General features: G+C 50.3%; 1 protein-coding gene across 2 annotated transcripts in view; it reads right to left on the bottom strand.

Annotated features, from left to right (window-relative positions):
- Positions 1–16372, bottom strand: part of TPRG1 (tumor protein p63 regulated 1) — a 116692-nt gene that overhangs the window by 75750 nt on the left and 24570 nt on the right. For both annotated transcript variants that reach the window (XM_029616455.1, XM_029616454.1), the window contains exon 3: positions 14297–14382. In XM_029616455.1, the coding sequence (XP_029472315.1) occupies positions 14297–14382 (86 nt within the window). The remainder of the gene's footprint in view (positions 1–14296; positions 14383–16372) is intronic.

Genomic DNA, 16372 nt, shown 5'->3' with positions numbered 1-16372 from the left:
ACTGCACAGATAACACTGAGAAGATGCTGATTTACCAAAGGAATGCACAGTGCACTGATAACGCTAAAAAATAAAGGCACTGATTTATCTGTTTTCTTGAGTATGTAGAGTGGGACAGTGGTTAAGTGTATAAGTAACTAGAGATATCATATATATCAATATAATTTATTAAAACCATAATTCCAGTCAGCACCAGCACATTGCTTTCAAGTAGCTTTTTTGGATGGTCATCAAAATGGAACAGTCTTCCAGAGGACATGTAATCATTAAATCATATTTAGACCCCCCAGTCCTGGTCATGGACTTCCAGCCCCCAGCTGCCCTGAGACTTCCTGCATCATTCCTTCTAGCTTTGTGATCTGTTTTGACCTTTCTTTTCCCAGAGGGTCAGGAAGGACCAAACTCTTGCTGTAAAGAGGCTTAAGGATCCCAAGATGTGCAGAGGGCGTATTCTGCACAATGACCACCAGATGGCACTGGTTAATTACGCCGCTCACCCTGTCTTGTCTAACATAGTGGCAGATCCATCCTGCTGAGTTTCTGTAAGACAGAAGACAGACACTTATAGCTCAGGGGAGAGAGGTCTATGACTCCCAAAAGCCCAGCAGGTGAAAGTTAAAAGAAATAGGTCTGCAGCAAAGTGCTTTAGTGATCCATATACTGGTTGCCAAACAAAGCAAACTGAAAGCCATGATGTGACAGAACCCTACAACTTTGCCTGAATCACATTGAAAAACAGAAAGTCAGAGGCACTAAAAAGCATATAAAGTTATATAATAGTACTCTTAATGATCATCTTTAATTATAAGCAGGTAATAAAAAAAATGAAAGCATGCATTCTGCTTAGCTTGCATGGGAAACTTGGCAGCAGTTGTACAGCATCTTATAATATTCCCAATTCCCATTATTGCTGGCCTGGTTTATGGGGCACTTTCAGCAAGCATTGTAGAATCAGTTACAAAATGTACGATGAAGATAAAAAAAAAAAAGTAACACAGCAAGAAGAATGGAGAACTCAGGAAGGAAAGATCATGTACACAGAGGAGCAAGAGATGAATGTGGCAGGAGCTGGGCAGGACCAGCTTTCAGGTAGGGCGAGCAGGGCAGTTGATCACGGTGCCGGTCAACCAGGGTCAGCACCGACATTGTTTCCTCTGGTGCATGCAAGTGCAGCCAAGGAGGGCTCCTTAAGCATCCACACAAGTTGCACTTCGAGTCACGCAGACCCGTCGCTGGCAGATGAGCAGCGGGGACTCTTGCCGCTGTTCCCACTCCATGAGCAGGTTCAGAGCTCATGCAGCAGCACTTCTTGTACGTTGATTTCATGATGCACAAGATAAGCATACAGGAAGTGCCGGTCTGGGAGTTTTGTGCATGCTCGTAGGCCTGTCAGGGGAGGGGAGTGGCGACAGTAGCTCTGCCCTTGAACAGGGAATCTGCCTGAGGAGAAGGTAATGGGAGCATGGAGGATGGGTAGATGTGGTGGCGGCAGCAGTGGGGAGGGAAGAGGGTGATGCTGGAGAGGGAGGGAAAGGCAAGAGGCAGATGCAGATGATGGAGAGGTTAAAAATCAGAGAAGAGGATGCTGGAGGAGGGGGTAAGAGACAGGGGACAGGATGCTGAAGGAGGGGGAGAATCCTCCTCTCACCTCTCACTTATAGAGAAAACTTGCATGCATCCCACTTCCCCAAAATCCATATCAAGGAACAAAGGGGGGGGGGGGGAGGGGAGGGGAGGGAAAGGGAAAGGCGGGACGGATAACAGGGCAGGAGGCAAGGTACAGAACAGATGGGTAGACAAGGAGAGGTAGAAGAATTGAAGAAAGGAACTGATGAGGAAGACAAGAATCACTGGAACTGAAGATGAAGACGAGGACTGGAGAACGAAGACACTCTGAAGCAATTCGCACTATTTAGAGAGGCATCCAGAAGGAACTCAATCAAGCAGTCATATAAACGGTGAGGAGGCAGGGTTTCTTTGAGAAAACAATCTTCAAAGTAGGCACATTATGGAGGGAGCCCCAGCAGGGATGGGGCTATTGTCAAGCGGCGAGGAGATTCCATGTACTCCAGGAAAGAGAACCTGTAGCCTTGACCCCATCTGGTGAGTTGTAGAATAGCCCAATGAAACTGGGGACAGTGCTGCTGGAGCCAGGGCAATCCCAAAACAATAGAGTCGATGACCCTGAGGATCACACATAAACTAAGTTTCTCCTGATGGAGCAGGACCATCACTTTAATTACCACCGGCGTGGTAATCAAAGTGATTTGCCAGGCAGAGGGTCCCCATGGATGGACAAAATTATTAGGTGAGAGGTTCTCTGGAATGTAGGAAAGAGAAGTTGGTTCACCAGCTTGTCCATGATAAAATTCCCACCAGAACCTGAGTCCACAAATGCTTATATGAAAAAGCTGATGTGATCCAGTTCCAAGGTCATGAATAGAAGTAGTTGGGAAGCTGGAAGGCCTATGGTCATCTCCCCACTGGACCCTAGGTGCTAGAGTTTCCCGGTCTCTTTGGGCATTGAGCCATGAGGTGACCCTGACCAGCACAATATAAGCACAGACTCTGTTGCTTGCGGCGGAGCCTCTCCTCGGGGGCCAGACAGCTGCGTCCCATTTGCATGGGCTCTTCGGAGGAAGCAGAGGTCAGAGAAGCAGGGGCCGGAGGCAAAAGCGGCTGCTGAAACTGGGGTGCCAAGGTAATATTCCTGTGCTGGGAGCGAACCTCCCGTGCTCTCTGCTGCAGTTGGTTGTCAATCTTCCCTGTGTCGGCAATAATCTCTTCTAAAGAAGCTGGGAGGTCTCAAGCGATGAGTTTGTCCTTGATCTTAGGTGCCAGACCCTCCACGAAGATGGCGGTGAGGCAGTCTTCCCACCAGCTGAGCTCGGTAGCTAAGGTCGGAAACTCTATGGCGTACTCCTCCAGTGTTCTAGAGCCCTGGTGAAGATGTAGCAATTCAGAGTCCATGGTGGCCATCCGGCCTGGCTCTTAAAAACCTATCCTGAACTGGTCTGTGAATTGCTGTAGGTTGTGCAGCAAAGGATCCGCACACTCCCAAAGGGAAGTGGTCCATGCTAAGATTGCTTTATCCAACAGCGAGAGGATATAAAAGGTTTTCGTGAAATCATTTGGAAATAGTAGTGTTTGTAATGAGAAGTGCATTTGGCACTGATTCAAGAATCTCCGGCACCATTTGGGGTCTCCAGGGTACCGGGGTGGAGCTGGAAGCTGGAGAATGAGATAGTTGGGAGCTAGGGATGGTGGCAGTGCTGGCACAGAAGGTAGCAGAGCCACTGTGGAGGACAGCGCATCCAATGACGTGGACAGTCCATGGTGGTTGCCAGGATCTCCAGGAACTTCTGTTGGTTCTATAGCTTATGGGCGAGACCTGGAATGGCCTGTTGGATTTTTTAATCCTTGCATCAAGGTGGAGCCCTGCAGGTCCCCACCATCAGCAGAGGCCCAACTGGAGCCCACGTTCCCCTTGGGTTGAGCTTTTGGGTGCGAGAGATCCATTGAGGTCCATGGGTAGGAGTAGAGGGAGGCCAGGTGAATCCAAAAAAAGGCAATGGTTGATGACAGGTGGCGTCCAGGAATGTCCAAGAATAAGGCAGTGGTCAGTGGCAGGCGGCGTCCAGGAATGTCCAGGAGGCAGACTGAGGACAATACCGGAAATCCATGTGAAGAGAAAGCAGGACAGATAGGTAGGGCAGGAGGCAAGATGCAGAATAGACAGCCAGATGAGGAAAAGTAGAAGAACTGACCACAAGAACTGACGAGGAAGACAAAAATCACTGGAACTGAAGAAGGCAATGAGGACTGGAGAATGAAGACACACAGAAGCAACTCACGCTACTTAGACAGTAAAGAGACCTGTTGCTGAGGTGTCAGTGGGGCATGTACAGGAGCCTTTTATAGGCCAGAGGTATGGCTTCATCCGAAGGCGCCTTTAGCCTTTTCCTGACGAGGGCCCTTTAAATTTAGAGGCGTCAGGCACGCGTGTGCCCTAGGAGAGGGGTCTGAGTATGTCGACGGCGTCCTGCCACATGGGCAACCAGTGACGTACCGTGAGGGCTCTGGGTGGCTGGGCCATGACGGGGAGCAAAAGACGAGGCCCGCCTTGTCGGGTAAGTGTGGCTGTTCGCGGGACTGCCAACCACAACAGAAATGTAAGCGTGGCATGAGAGAGAGAGAGAGGGGGAACGCAGAGGAGAATCGGATGGTTGGCAGCATGGGAGAAGAGTTTTCAGGATGTGAGGCACACGGGATGGACGTCGTCTAAGCAAGAATAGCGTACTATAACCCAGTTCTAAAAAAAACGTTAGACCCAATGGAAATGCCCAGAGCTGCGAAAACGTGGCATTCCTCGTCACTCACTGCATTCTATCTTTTCTCCCTGTTTTTGTTGTTGTTGTTGTTGATACAGCCTCGTGCTCTTCATTAAACTGCAGGAGCAGAGGGGTTCGGATGCATTTTCTGCTCATTTTTTCCTCTACCTGCCAGAAAGGTTTGAGGAGGAGCCTGAGATGGAGGTGGAGGGGCAAATCCTGCCCGGGGCTGCACTGCTTTAGTGCTACTGGATGCTTGCAGCGCCTTAGCGAGTCGCGTGAGGCCATCCGTGGCGCTTACAGTCCGGTCAAGACACGGAGGAGACAGATGAGAGGCTTTGCAAAATGTATTTAGTAGGGTAAATGTGGTTAAAATAAAAAAAACGACGGAGCAAGGAGAGTAGGGAGGTCCCCGCAGTGGACGGTCAACCGTTGCTTCACCGCTGGCTGCAAGCTTTGTCTCTGCAGCTGCTGCAGCTGCTCCTGCTCCGGATGCAGTTTATGCGGCTTTACCTCCTTTAATCCCCATCTTTTTCCACAGTAAGTTTTGTTGGCGGTTTTTTTAATGCATCCTAAAATCTCCAATTTCTTGTCTAAGGGATGGCGAAAGAATGGAACGGACAGAGGTAACCGCATGAGGGCAGAGAGAGGAGGCCCTGCCGGAGAGGCAGGAGGAAGAGATGCAAGCTTGGCCTGTGCACACTTAGGAAAGCAGGAAACAACCCGCAGAAAGCAGTTCACAGAGCTATAAAGCAGAGCAAGGTGGGGGAAAAGGGGCTTTTTTTTGGTCTTCTTTTGATATTTCCCTCATACATATGAAACGAGTTTGATGAGAGAGGTTAGAGAAGCTGCAAATTAAAGATTGTCCAGCAGAGGGCGCCCGGGAACATGCAACTTGTCCCGTCCAAGGGTTTCTGTCAGGGTAAAACTCTTTCCCTCCCGGCCTTCCTCTGCAGCCAAAAGTCCACGTTTCCAGCCAAACGCTGCGTGCACGGGATGCTTACGCGCCACGATAAAGTGCGCTGGGATAAATACGTAGGCGAGATGCTCCATGAAAGAAAAAAAAAAAAAAAAAAAAGTACTCTGCCATGAATACTGAATTTAAAGCGAACCCGTGATAAAAGAGCCTCCCCCGGCACATTCTCTGTCATAAACCCCAGGGTTCACAGCCAGAAACCTCACTTGCAGGTTACGCCGCCGTTAACCCTGCGCCGGAACGGGCCTGCCTTTCTGAGTTCTCGGCGTCGGCCCGAAGCGTTTGCAAGCATCACCTGTTAAAGAGCTTTCACTGGCTCCTCTTCAGCCTTCTCCTCACGAGAACACATCTCACAGCGGGCTGGAGGACTCTGTGTGGTGACCGTCTCACTTTACCACCTCTCTCTCGCCCCCAGCCCCCGACAAGGGCCCAGTCACCACAACTCTGCGGAGCTCGGGACTCCCCGCTCTACATTCGCTGTTATCAGAAATCAGAGAGAGCGCAGGGGGGCGCAGGGGGGAACTGAATCAGGCAGAGCCACGATGTTCACAGCCGCCACCCCCTCCCCTAACTTTCCCTTTGCATGGAAGCCCCCCCTCCCGGGGGTGGGGGCTCTCGTGAGCTCGTGGCTCGGCCCGACGACTCAGTCCCCTGGCCCCGTGGCTCTCGCAGATTTCTAATAACAGTAAAGGCGAGAGCAAGAGCCCCGAGATCTGAAATGGGGTCCCATAGGGTGGGAAAAACGGAGGCCCATGGGGGCGCCCGGGAAGGCGCAGCAGGCAACAACACTGCCTGAGGAGCTGCAAAAGAACAAATATGTCCCTGCCCCAGAGAGGCATTAACCTTCCCTAAGGAGGGTGCAGAACTGCGCTCAGGAAGCTGGCAGGCTGCTGGGCTGCTCGTCTGACATCAGCTAACATTTCTTTTCCACCCGCAAGGTTCCTTTCAATACTTTTTATTCATTTACACTTTCAGCTTGTGGTTTGAGGGGGGGGGGGAGGTTCTGTCACGTTAGCGGGCAGAATAAAACAACCCCGGGTGGGCCAGAGGCTCGGTGGCCAGGGCTCTCTCGCTGCCACATGCAAGGGGATCTGGGGAGTCGTGGTGGATGCACAACAGCGACACCTAGTGGCCGGATTTAGGGCCCACGAGAGGGGGATTCTGATGCGTGGCCCCAGGCCAGAGTCAAGATCCCAGGTCTTGCTCCAGCTCAGTGAAAAGATCAGAGGAGGAGGAGGAAACTGCCAGCTCAAAAAGAAAAAAAACCCCACAAAGAAAATTTAACAAGTCCGGGAACCCAAAGCAGGACAACCACAGTGAGATGCAGGCAAAGAAGCGACAGTTCCAGCTGCACCGCACCATTTTATTACTCCTGGAAATCAGGAAAGGCTGCCAGGGTCTGGCGAAATCCAGAATCTACGGGGGGGGGGGGGGGGGGGGGGAAGCAGAGGACCCTGCCACACGGGAGCCTGAGACCCCACCCCAATATCAGAGCGGCCTCCGGGACTCCGAGGAGAGGGGAGACCGAAAGGGGGCAAGCGAGCGGTGGAGTTTATTGTTTTGCGGCTTACGTGATTAATTGTGCATTTTTTTTTTTTTTTATTGTTCTCCACCTGGAACTTTGGACGTGCGGGGAATAGAAATATCTGTAAATAAATAAATAAATAGACCCTGCTGCTGGGGGTCGCGCTCGGGCGCCCGTGGAGCCTGGCGCCTATGCAGCCAGGTCACACACACACACACCCCCCCCCTCTGCTACGAAGGCCTACTAAATAAGCAAGTACCACTGCAAGAAAAGTGCTTCATCGCAGCTCCTCAGAAAGAGCAGCCCTTCAGGTACTTGGGTTGCAGAAAAGCCAAGCTGTAGATTCAATTCTCTCTTTCCTCCAGTGACAGCCCAGGTCCACCCCCCGCCTTTGCTGAAGCTTCCCTGCTCTTGGTGGTGACTGCACTGTAAGCTCTTTTGCTCTCTCTCTCTCTCTCTCTCTCTCTCCCTCCCACATCTGGTTTTGATGTCCGGCCGGTCCATGAAACCCGTCTGGCCTGCTCGGCCACACCTCTCGTGCAGGCTCCCATGGGTCACCGCTGCACCCCCTTCTCCTAGCACCACGACCAGGCAGAAAGAACGCTGCTCCGACGTCTTGGGCCTCCTTCCATGGAGGAGAGGCGGAACGATTTGGAGCAATGGGGCAGAGAACAAGGGAAGTCACGGTCTGGACACCTGCTCCCCCCCCCCCCCCCCAGACGCTCCTTGTGACCTTGGACAAGTCACTTCTCCCTCCATGGCCTCAGCTGCAAAACTCAGGCTGTGAGCCCTCTGAGGCAGGGACGTGCCTAATGGACCTGAATATAAAACTCACCTGACACCTTCAGCTTGGATTTGAAAAGAAGACTAATTATTAAATCCAAGCCTCATTGTCTGAACAGACTGACCACCAATCAGTTATTTTAGCCTCCGATAACGGTCCGCGTGGCTCCCTGTCCATGACCCTCTTTTCCCACCCACCAGCCATCCCTCTTACCCCTTTCTCCTGCCTGATTTGATCGGAGGATCACTGTGTCTGCTGAGTGCTGTTAAAGCACAGCCGGGTCTCACCTCAATGTCTCCTTCGTCCACCCCCTATAGCGCTCTTAGGCAGAATCTTCTTGATTTTAATCATTTCTGAGCATCGCCCCCCCTCTGTCACAGACCCAGTCACCTCACCCCGGTTATCGTGGTAGAGAAGTCTCTATCTCACGTCTCAAACGAAGCCGTGCAGTTGCCAGGTTAGTCCGCTGGGATGCTTCAATCAAAATATGCGGTAGGCAAGACCCTTTTCATTGGACTAAAGTTATGACCGCTCTGTGACTTGACCTGGTGAAGGGCGCAGAGTCCTGCAGAGCTCGGTACAAATGTTATCGAGTCGGTCCAATGAAAAAAAAAAAAAAGAGCTGGCTGGCCTTTATTTCTTGCCGTCTCGCCCGTGAAACTCCGCTTCCCAGCCCGACTCCCTAAACCGGGGAATTTAAAAAAAAAAAAAAAAAAAGAAAAAGTCAGTCATGGGCAGCTTTCCAGTGGCCGGCCCCACCCTGCTGAGCTGCCGCCGGGTCTCTGTTGCATCACTTTCGCTGCTACACCGGGGCCGCAAGCCCCGAAAGTCCCATATTCTCACTGAAGACCGACAGAAAGAATGGAGAGAAGGCGAGATGAGAAAAAGAGAGAGAGAGCGTCACTCGAGGGAAGACGTTCAGGATATTTAGTGGATTATTTCACTGTGGGACACCGCCAGGGAAGTGAGGGGCTAACGTCTTGCGGGTTAAAGGCTGCTGTTTATTTAAGGCCTGTGGTTCATAGCTTTCAATCAGTTAAGGGATTTAATTCCACGAGGGGCGTTGTTTATAGGGTTTTGATTTTCATTAGCTTGTTTTTATAGAAGCAACAGGAGTCCCCTCCCCGAGGAAAGCTGATGATTGCCTTGGCTGCGGGAGCAGATGGGGCTAGGCAGAGCCAAGCCTCTCTCCTCAGCCCTGGCCATTTTGCACTCAGAAAGGTGGAGCTGAAACACAGAAGCACAGATTATGGCGGCAGATAGGGAACGCAAAGCCATAAAACCCAGTCGATTTCTGACTGTACCCCTCACTCACCCATAACTCAGGGGGATCCTCTGTGCAGAAGCCGGGCTTTCTAGAGTTCAGATACACCATTCTCCCATGGGAGCTTGGGCCATGCATCTGCCACCCTCCCTGTAAAGAAATGTTTTCTGATGTTTACTCCTGAGTCTACCCTCCCTGCACTCTCACACCCTCACTTCTTGCTCTACAGCATTCTTTCCTCTGAAAGAGGTCGGCTTCTTGTACCTAATTTATATCATTTCAAGGAACTCAAAAATGAGATTTCTGATCCATTAGTTAAAATTTGTAACCTATCATTAAAATCATCCATTGTACCTGAAGACTGGAGGGTGGCCAATGTAACCCCAATATTTAAAAAGGGCTCCAGGGGCGATCCGGGAAACTACAGACCGGTTAGCCTGACTTCAGTGCCGGGAAAAATAGTGGAAAATGTTCTAAACATCAAAATCACAGAACATATAGAAAGACATGGTTTAATGGAACAAAGTCAGCATGGCTTTACCCAGGGCAAGTCTTGCCTTACAAAGCTGCTTCACTTTTTTGAAGGGGTTAATAAACATGTGGATAAAGGTGAACCGGTAGATGTAGTATACTTGGATTTTCAGAAGGCGTTTGACAAAGTTCCTCATGAGAGGCTTCTAGGAAAACTAAAAAGTCATGGGATAGGAGGCGGTGTCCTTTCTGGATTACAAACTGGTTAAAAGACAGGAAACAGAGAGTAAGATTAAATGGACAATTTTCTCAGTGGAAAAGGGTAAACAGTGGAGTGCCTCAGGGATCTGTACTTGGATCGGTGCTTTTCATAAATTTATAAATGTTTTGGAAAGGAATATGATGAGTGAGGTTATCAAATTTGCAGATGATACAAAATTATTCAGAGTAGCTAAATCACAAGTGGATTGTGATAAACTGCAGTAGGACGTTGCGCGACCAGAAGATTGGGCATCCAAATGGCAGGTGAAAATTAATGTGGATAAGTGCAAGGTAATGCATATAGGGAAAAATAACCCATGCTATAATTACACAATGTTGGGTTCCATATTAGGAGCTACAACCCAAGAAAGAGATCTAGGCGTCATAGTGGATAACACATTGAAATCGTCAGCTCAGTGTGCTGCGGCAGTCAAAAAAGCAAACAGAATGTTGGGAATTATTAGAAAGGGAATGGTGAATAAAACGGAAAATGTCATAATGCCTCTGTATCGCTCCATGATGAGACTGCACCTTGAGTACTGTGTACAATTCTGGTCGCCGCATCTCATAAAAGATATAATTGCGATGGAGAAGGTACAGAGAAGGGCGACCAAAATGATAAAGGGGATGGAAAAGCTCCCCTATTAGGAAAGGCTAAAGAAGTTAGAGCTGTTCAGCTTGGAGAAGAGACGGCTGAGGGGGGATATGATAGAGATGTTTAAGATCATGAGAGGTCTAGAACAGGTAAATGTGAATCGATTATTTACTCTTTTGGATAATACAAGTAACTAGGGGGAACTCCATGAAGTTAGCATGGGGCACATTTAAAGCAAATCAGAGAAAATTCTTTTACACTCAACTCACAATTAAGTCTGGAATTTGTTGCCAGAGGATGTGGTTAGTGCAGATAGTATAGCTGTGTTTAAAAAAGGATTGGATAAGTTCTTGGAGGAGAAGTCCCTTACCTGCTATTAAATTTACTTACAGAATAGCCACTGCCATTAGCAATGGTAACATGGAATAGACTTAGTGTTTGGGTACTTGCCAGGTTCTTGTGGCCTGGATTGGCCTCTGTTGGAAACAGGATGCTGGGCTTGATGGACCCTTGGTCTAACCCAGCATGGCAATTTCTTATGTTCTTATATGAATGTCTCGTCTCTCCCTGGCTATACAAAATTTAACTCCTTAAATCTCATCTCATTTGGCTCTTTGCCCACTTTGGTAGCCCTTTTCTGGATTGCCTGCAGCCTGCCTGTATCTTTTCAGAAGCAGGACACAGTATTCTAGGTCAGGTTTCACCCATGATCTATTCAGACACATTAGAACTGCGGGTCATGCCTCTCCCTCTTTCACCCCTGCACCCCCTCTGGCGCTGGCCCGCTGCCTTATCTCTCTGTTTTACTGCCTTGAGACAGGCCCAGATGTAAACATTTAAGCACCCCACAGGTACCGTGGGAGAGGAGGGAGGGATAGGGGGGAGAGGAACCCGCTCCCCCCCCCCCCCCCCCGCCTCAGAGGTTGGGAGAACCAGCAGCCAGGTCCTCCCTGGCCTCGTGGACATCTTTGGACCCTGTGCGCAGCAAACATTAGGCTGAGGGGGGCACTTCTCCCCTAAATCTCACAAGGAAGCCCATGTGAAGGGCAGAGCCGCCGCAAGGGCCGTTGAGCACGCGCCAGGTCGCAGGCCCATGCCGACTTTTCCTTCCCGTTTACTGCTGCCGGTGCCACCCGAAGACCACGGCACGGAGCCCCGGGCAGTCACCTGCGCTGCCAGTCGCTAACAGCAGCTCCCGAGTCATCTTGTCCAGCCACGGGGCAGTGGGGGAGTTGTTTTGCTATTTGGGACTCCTCCCCCTTGCCATAACACCGCCCTTTTTGGTATAAAATGCTCCTGGAGCAGGCTCTCAGTGAGTCGGAGGGGTTTGGAGAGTTGTAGGGCCAGGAGGCTGACGAGAAGGAAAGGAGCTAACGATCATCCCTGCATCTCCAGTGAGTGAGATGACTGGAGCAGGGGGGAAGGAGCTCAGTTTTTCCTTATCCCCGGGGGGGAGGGGGGGAGTCTGGATCAACCATTGAGATTTTTGGAGCAGTGAGATTTTTGGAAGAAGAGGGAAGGGCGTTCCCCCCGGGATGCTGAAAGGCTGGAATCAAAGATTTGGGGTATTTTTTTCCTCTGCGAATAGAGATGCAAGGGGTGAGAAGAATCTGGGACGCCTGAGAGAGAGAAACTCAAGAGGCCTGGAAGTTGTGGGCAGCTGGATTACAGTTTGAGAGGCTTTTGGACTTTTTGTGAAGAGATTTCTCGGCTCAGGGATATATTTTCCATCTTCTGACCAGTGCATGCTCGAACTAAACTCCAGCGACCCCACCCTTCAAGAGGAGGGGGTTCGTTAACAAGGATGGGGGTGCAGGAGGAGGGAAACCAGTAAGGAGATCTAGCATGGCCAAGGCAACTATGGTTCTCATCACTTTAATATTTTTTTTTTCCAATTCTGGCCTGGATACTCACTTTTAAGATGAAAAGTAAACTTATCTTGACCATCACCCAGCACTCTGTTTGGTAATTTTTCTACGCCCCTTTGCTGTATGGCTGGACATTGGGTCGATTGCTACTTTAACCCCTTTTGCTAATTTTTTACATCCTCGCACACTTGGTGGGCCTCACCCAGCCGGAGTGTGCGCTTGGGTACTAGAGAGCTTGCGAAGGTACCAGGGGCCCGAGGAAGGTAGACATTCCCCGCCGCCAGGAGCTCGCTCTCTTGTAACCCCTAGCGTTCCTGGACAAGGAGTGATGGCGCAAACGGGGGGGGCGGTCACATCTCTGCCAAAATCTGGGCCTTCCTCGAGACCATCAGACACCATCGCCCTGGAGGTCTCTCTCTCTCTATCTCCCTTCCCTCAGATTTCTGTGGCCCAAACTCGTTAACGTTGCACCTTTTTTGCATCTCATTTTAGAGATGTGAATCGTGTGCCCGATCGTCTTAACGATCGGGTTCTGCTAGAGGGGGGCAAAAATCTGATCGTGGGTGATGTGAATCAGAATTGGTTCCGATTCACATCGTTATTTTTTTTGTAGTGAGGCCCGACCCTTTAAAATTAACCCCTTACCTTCCCCCACCCTCCCGAACCCCCCCAAAACTTTTTACGATTACCTGGTGGTCCAGTAGGGGCGCGGGGACTGATCTCCTGCTCTCGGGCCATCGGCGCTATTTTGGCTGCCACTCAAAAATGGCGCCGATGGCCCGATAAAAAAAAACAACTCACCCGACCTTTTAAAAACGACCCCTTAGCTTCCCCCACCCTCCCGAGCCCCCTAAAACATACCTGGTGGTCTAGTGGTGGTCCCGGGAGCGATCTCCCGTTCTCAGGCCGTCGGCTGCCACTCATAAAGATGGCGCTGATGGCCCTTTGCCCTTACCATATGACAGGGTATCCGTGCCATTGGCCGGCTCCTGTCACATGGTAGGAGCACTGGATGGCAGGTGCCATCTTTAAAGATGGCGGCGGCCATCTTTATGATGGCGGCGGCCATCTTTAAATACGGCGGCGGCCATCTTTAAAGATGGCGCTGGCCAGCCAGTGCTCCTACCATGTGACAGGGGCCGGCCAATGGCACGGATACCCTGTCATATGGTAAGGACAAAGGGCCATCGGCGCCATCTTTATGAGTGGCAGCCGATGGCCTGAGAACGGGAGATCGCTCCCGGGACCACCACTAGACCACCAGGTATGTTTTGGGGGGCTCGGGAGGGTGGGGGAAGCTAAGGGGTCATTTTTAAAGGGTCGGGTGGGGGGTTTTTTTTATCGGGCCATCGGCGCCATTTTTGAGTGGCAGCCAAAATGGCGCCGATGGACCGAGAGTGGGAGATCAGTCCCTGTGCCCCCACTGGACCACCAGGTACTCGTAAAAAGTTTTGGGGGGGTGAGGGAGGGTGAGGGAAGGTAAGGGATTCGTTTTATAGGGTCGGGGTGGGTTTAGGGGTTTTTTTGGTGTGCCGGTTTTCCCCGCCATCCCCCTCCCCCGATTTACGATTTTTCACGATAAATCGGGGGAATTTCTATTGTATCGCGAATCTTAACGATTTTTGACGATTTAAAATATATCTGATGATTGTTTTAAATCGTCAAAAAACGATTCACATCCCTATCTCATTTTGTCTCTGGCACTGCTGAAAGGATAAACTTTCTGCGGGGCATTTTTAGCCCGTTTTGAAGTTGCAAGCTGAATTTTGTTGTTGTTGTTTAAGATAAAGCTGCTTGGGAGTGGGGCTTTGTTTCGGCCATCGAGTTGCTCTGATCCAGAAAAGGGAGGACCACATCATCCAGCCCAGCAGCAGAATTTCCTCTTAACTATAGGACCGCAGAGGCACCATTTGCTGGCGATCAGACAAATGACGAGGAAGACTAAGAAAGAAACCGCATAACTGTGACACTTTTGGAAAGCTCTGAAGTTCAGGTTTCCAGAGCTGCTGAAGTTTTTGTTAAGGGGGGGGGTGGGGTGGAAATACAAGGTCCTGTTTCCAAATGGGAGGGGGCCTGCACTGCACTGGGATGACGAAGGGATTGCCGACATCTCACCCTCTTACTACCTCTCTGCTCATCCTGACTTAACGGTGACGGCAAACTCCGGAGGACGACGGCCTGAAACGAAAGCACGGCTGATGTCAGACGGACGTATACTCACTCTGTTAAAAGCCAGACGCTCTGCACCGGCCCTTCCTCTTTCACCTGGGACTTCAGGTCTTCTACTGCCTGGTCCAGCGCCCCTGGCTGAAGACAAAAAAAAAAAAGAGAGAGAGAGAACATTTTATTTATTCATAACGTGGGAAACGCAAATGCACCTCTTCAGCTACCGCTTTATTCAACCGTCCCCGTCAAGGGTTAGCAAGTGCCTTTCTCCCAGACGGGGGTGCCAGCGTGCGTCAGCATTCACAACACACCGGAAACCTGCTCTAAAAAAAAACAAAAAACTTAGCATGCAGACAGGGGCTAACGTGAGGCAAAAAAAAAGTAACTACTATGTCTTCATAAAACAATTAACCATATAAGCGCTGTCATAATTTGGCTTCTTACGCTCAGTATTTACAAATGAGTCTGGCCATACCTTTTAAATTATTCCTCACTTTTATAAGCTTCTTCTTCATGTCTGATTTTTTTGTACATGACAGCGCTTATACGGTTAATTGTTTTATGAAGACATAGCAGTTACTTTTTTTTGGCTCACATTAGCCCCTGTCTGCATGCTAAGTTTTGTTTTTTTTTAGAGCAATCCTTTTTAACTCCAGATAAGACAGCCAAGTGATTCTTTGTTTCAAGTTTTTATTTTGCCTCAGTAAGTGGTTACAATTTCTTATAACATCACTCAATGTTTGTCTTGAAGGCAATTGGTTAAGCATTTCCTAAGAGGCTGAACTGCAGCAGGAAAGAAACCTGTGACGGGGCAGCAGCCAGTTCAGACCACAGCCTCCTGGTTACCTTTGACTGAGAGCTTCACCTTCACGTCAAGAGTGTGAGCTTCGTGCCTCCACTCCGCTACCTTAGACTTGCCGCGTGCCAGCCTCAAGGGAGGTCCCTGGTGCTCCCGTAATCTGCTGGGAGAAGCAGGAAAGAGACAGAGAGAGAGGTTCTCTGCCGTTCCAGAGCTGACACAGCTCAGAGGGGACAAATCCCCCTGCCAGCAGTGCAGGAGAAGGAAACAGAGACCGTGATCTGCTTCTCACCCCAGGCTTAGGAGCAGAGAGAGCCGGAAGCTGGAGTAGAGAGTCTTACCCTTGTGCCCCAAGTCCGTACAGATTAAAAAAAAAAAATTTACAACTCCCTCGCACCACAGAAAATCTTATCGGGGCTCACAAAACCCCTTTCAAGTGCCCCCGCCAATCGCCAAGCACAGCACGGGTTTTCATATCTGCATATAACCCTGTTACACGGGCAAGCAATGGGGGGGGCTCTGAAAATCAATCGCATCGAGCACGCGTGACACCCCCCATTTCCCACGTACGTTACCCGCACCAGCAAGAGGCCTGCTGGAGGGAGGGGGCAGAGCTGGGGGTGGGGAAAGAGTTACGTGCGCACTTTTCAGTTTTGGGACGCACACGTATGTACATGCGAGCTGCTCCGGAGCCGGTATAACTGTCTGCGCAGGCATGCACATGCTCACCGGGACAACCCCGCCGATGTTCGGTGAGGACTGGCGCACATTAGCCTGAATCTGCAAACATGGAATTACTGTAGACCTGTAGACACGAAGCACAGTTGGTTTGCACAGTAGGAAGGCTTGGGGTACCCAGCCTTGCATGCGAACACAAAGGACTGGGAGTAGATAGTTTCCCACTAAAGGTAAAACAAAATTTGTCAGTGTCCACAGTAAATTTGTTTCTTTTCGGTGGTGATACTGCTCTCCCTTGGCATTCCATGAGTCTGTACCCAGAGGGGATGGGAGTATCACACAATGAACCCTCCCCAGTCAGCAGGCAGGTTCGTCTCACCTATAACACGAACAGCGATGATTTGATTTTCATTTTGACTCAACTGGGACGTACCAGAGGCCTCAGAAACTGCTTCAGTGCCTTTGTCATTGGGCCACCTACTTGGGAAACCCACTTGCTGGAAGCTTTCGAGGACCCCAGCAATCACTGGATTGGGTCCACACCCTTTCATTCTTAGTGGTCACGTGGCCACGTAGTGAAGAACACCAGAGATGGAATCCATTTTTACGGTCACCTGGCTCTTGGACACCCACCACACTGCCCGCTAGGCACAC

This window comes from Rhinatrema bivittatum, chromosome 9 (genome assembly GCF_901001135.1).
Source record: "Rhinatrema bivittatum chromosome 9, aRhiBiv1.1, whole genome shotgun sequence".
Lineage (NCBI taxonomy): Eukaryota > Metazoa > Chordata > Amphibia > Gymnophiona > Rhinatrematidae > Rhinatrema > Rhinatrema bivittatum.
The sequence above is the reverse complement of the archived record's forward strand: the minus strand, read 5'-3'. Positions and strand labels throughout refer to the sequence as shown.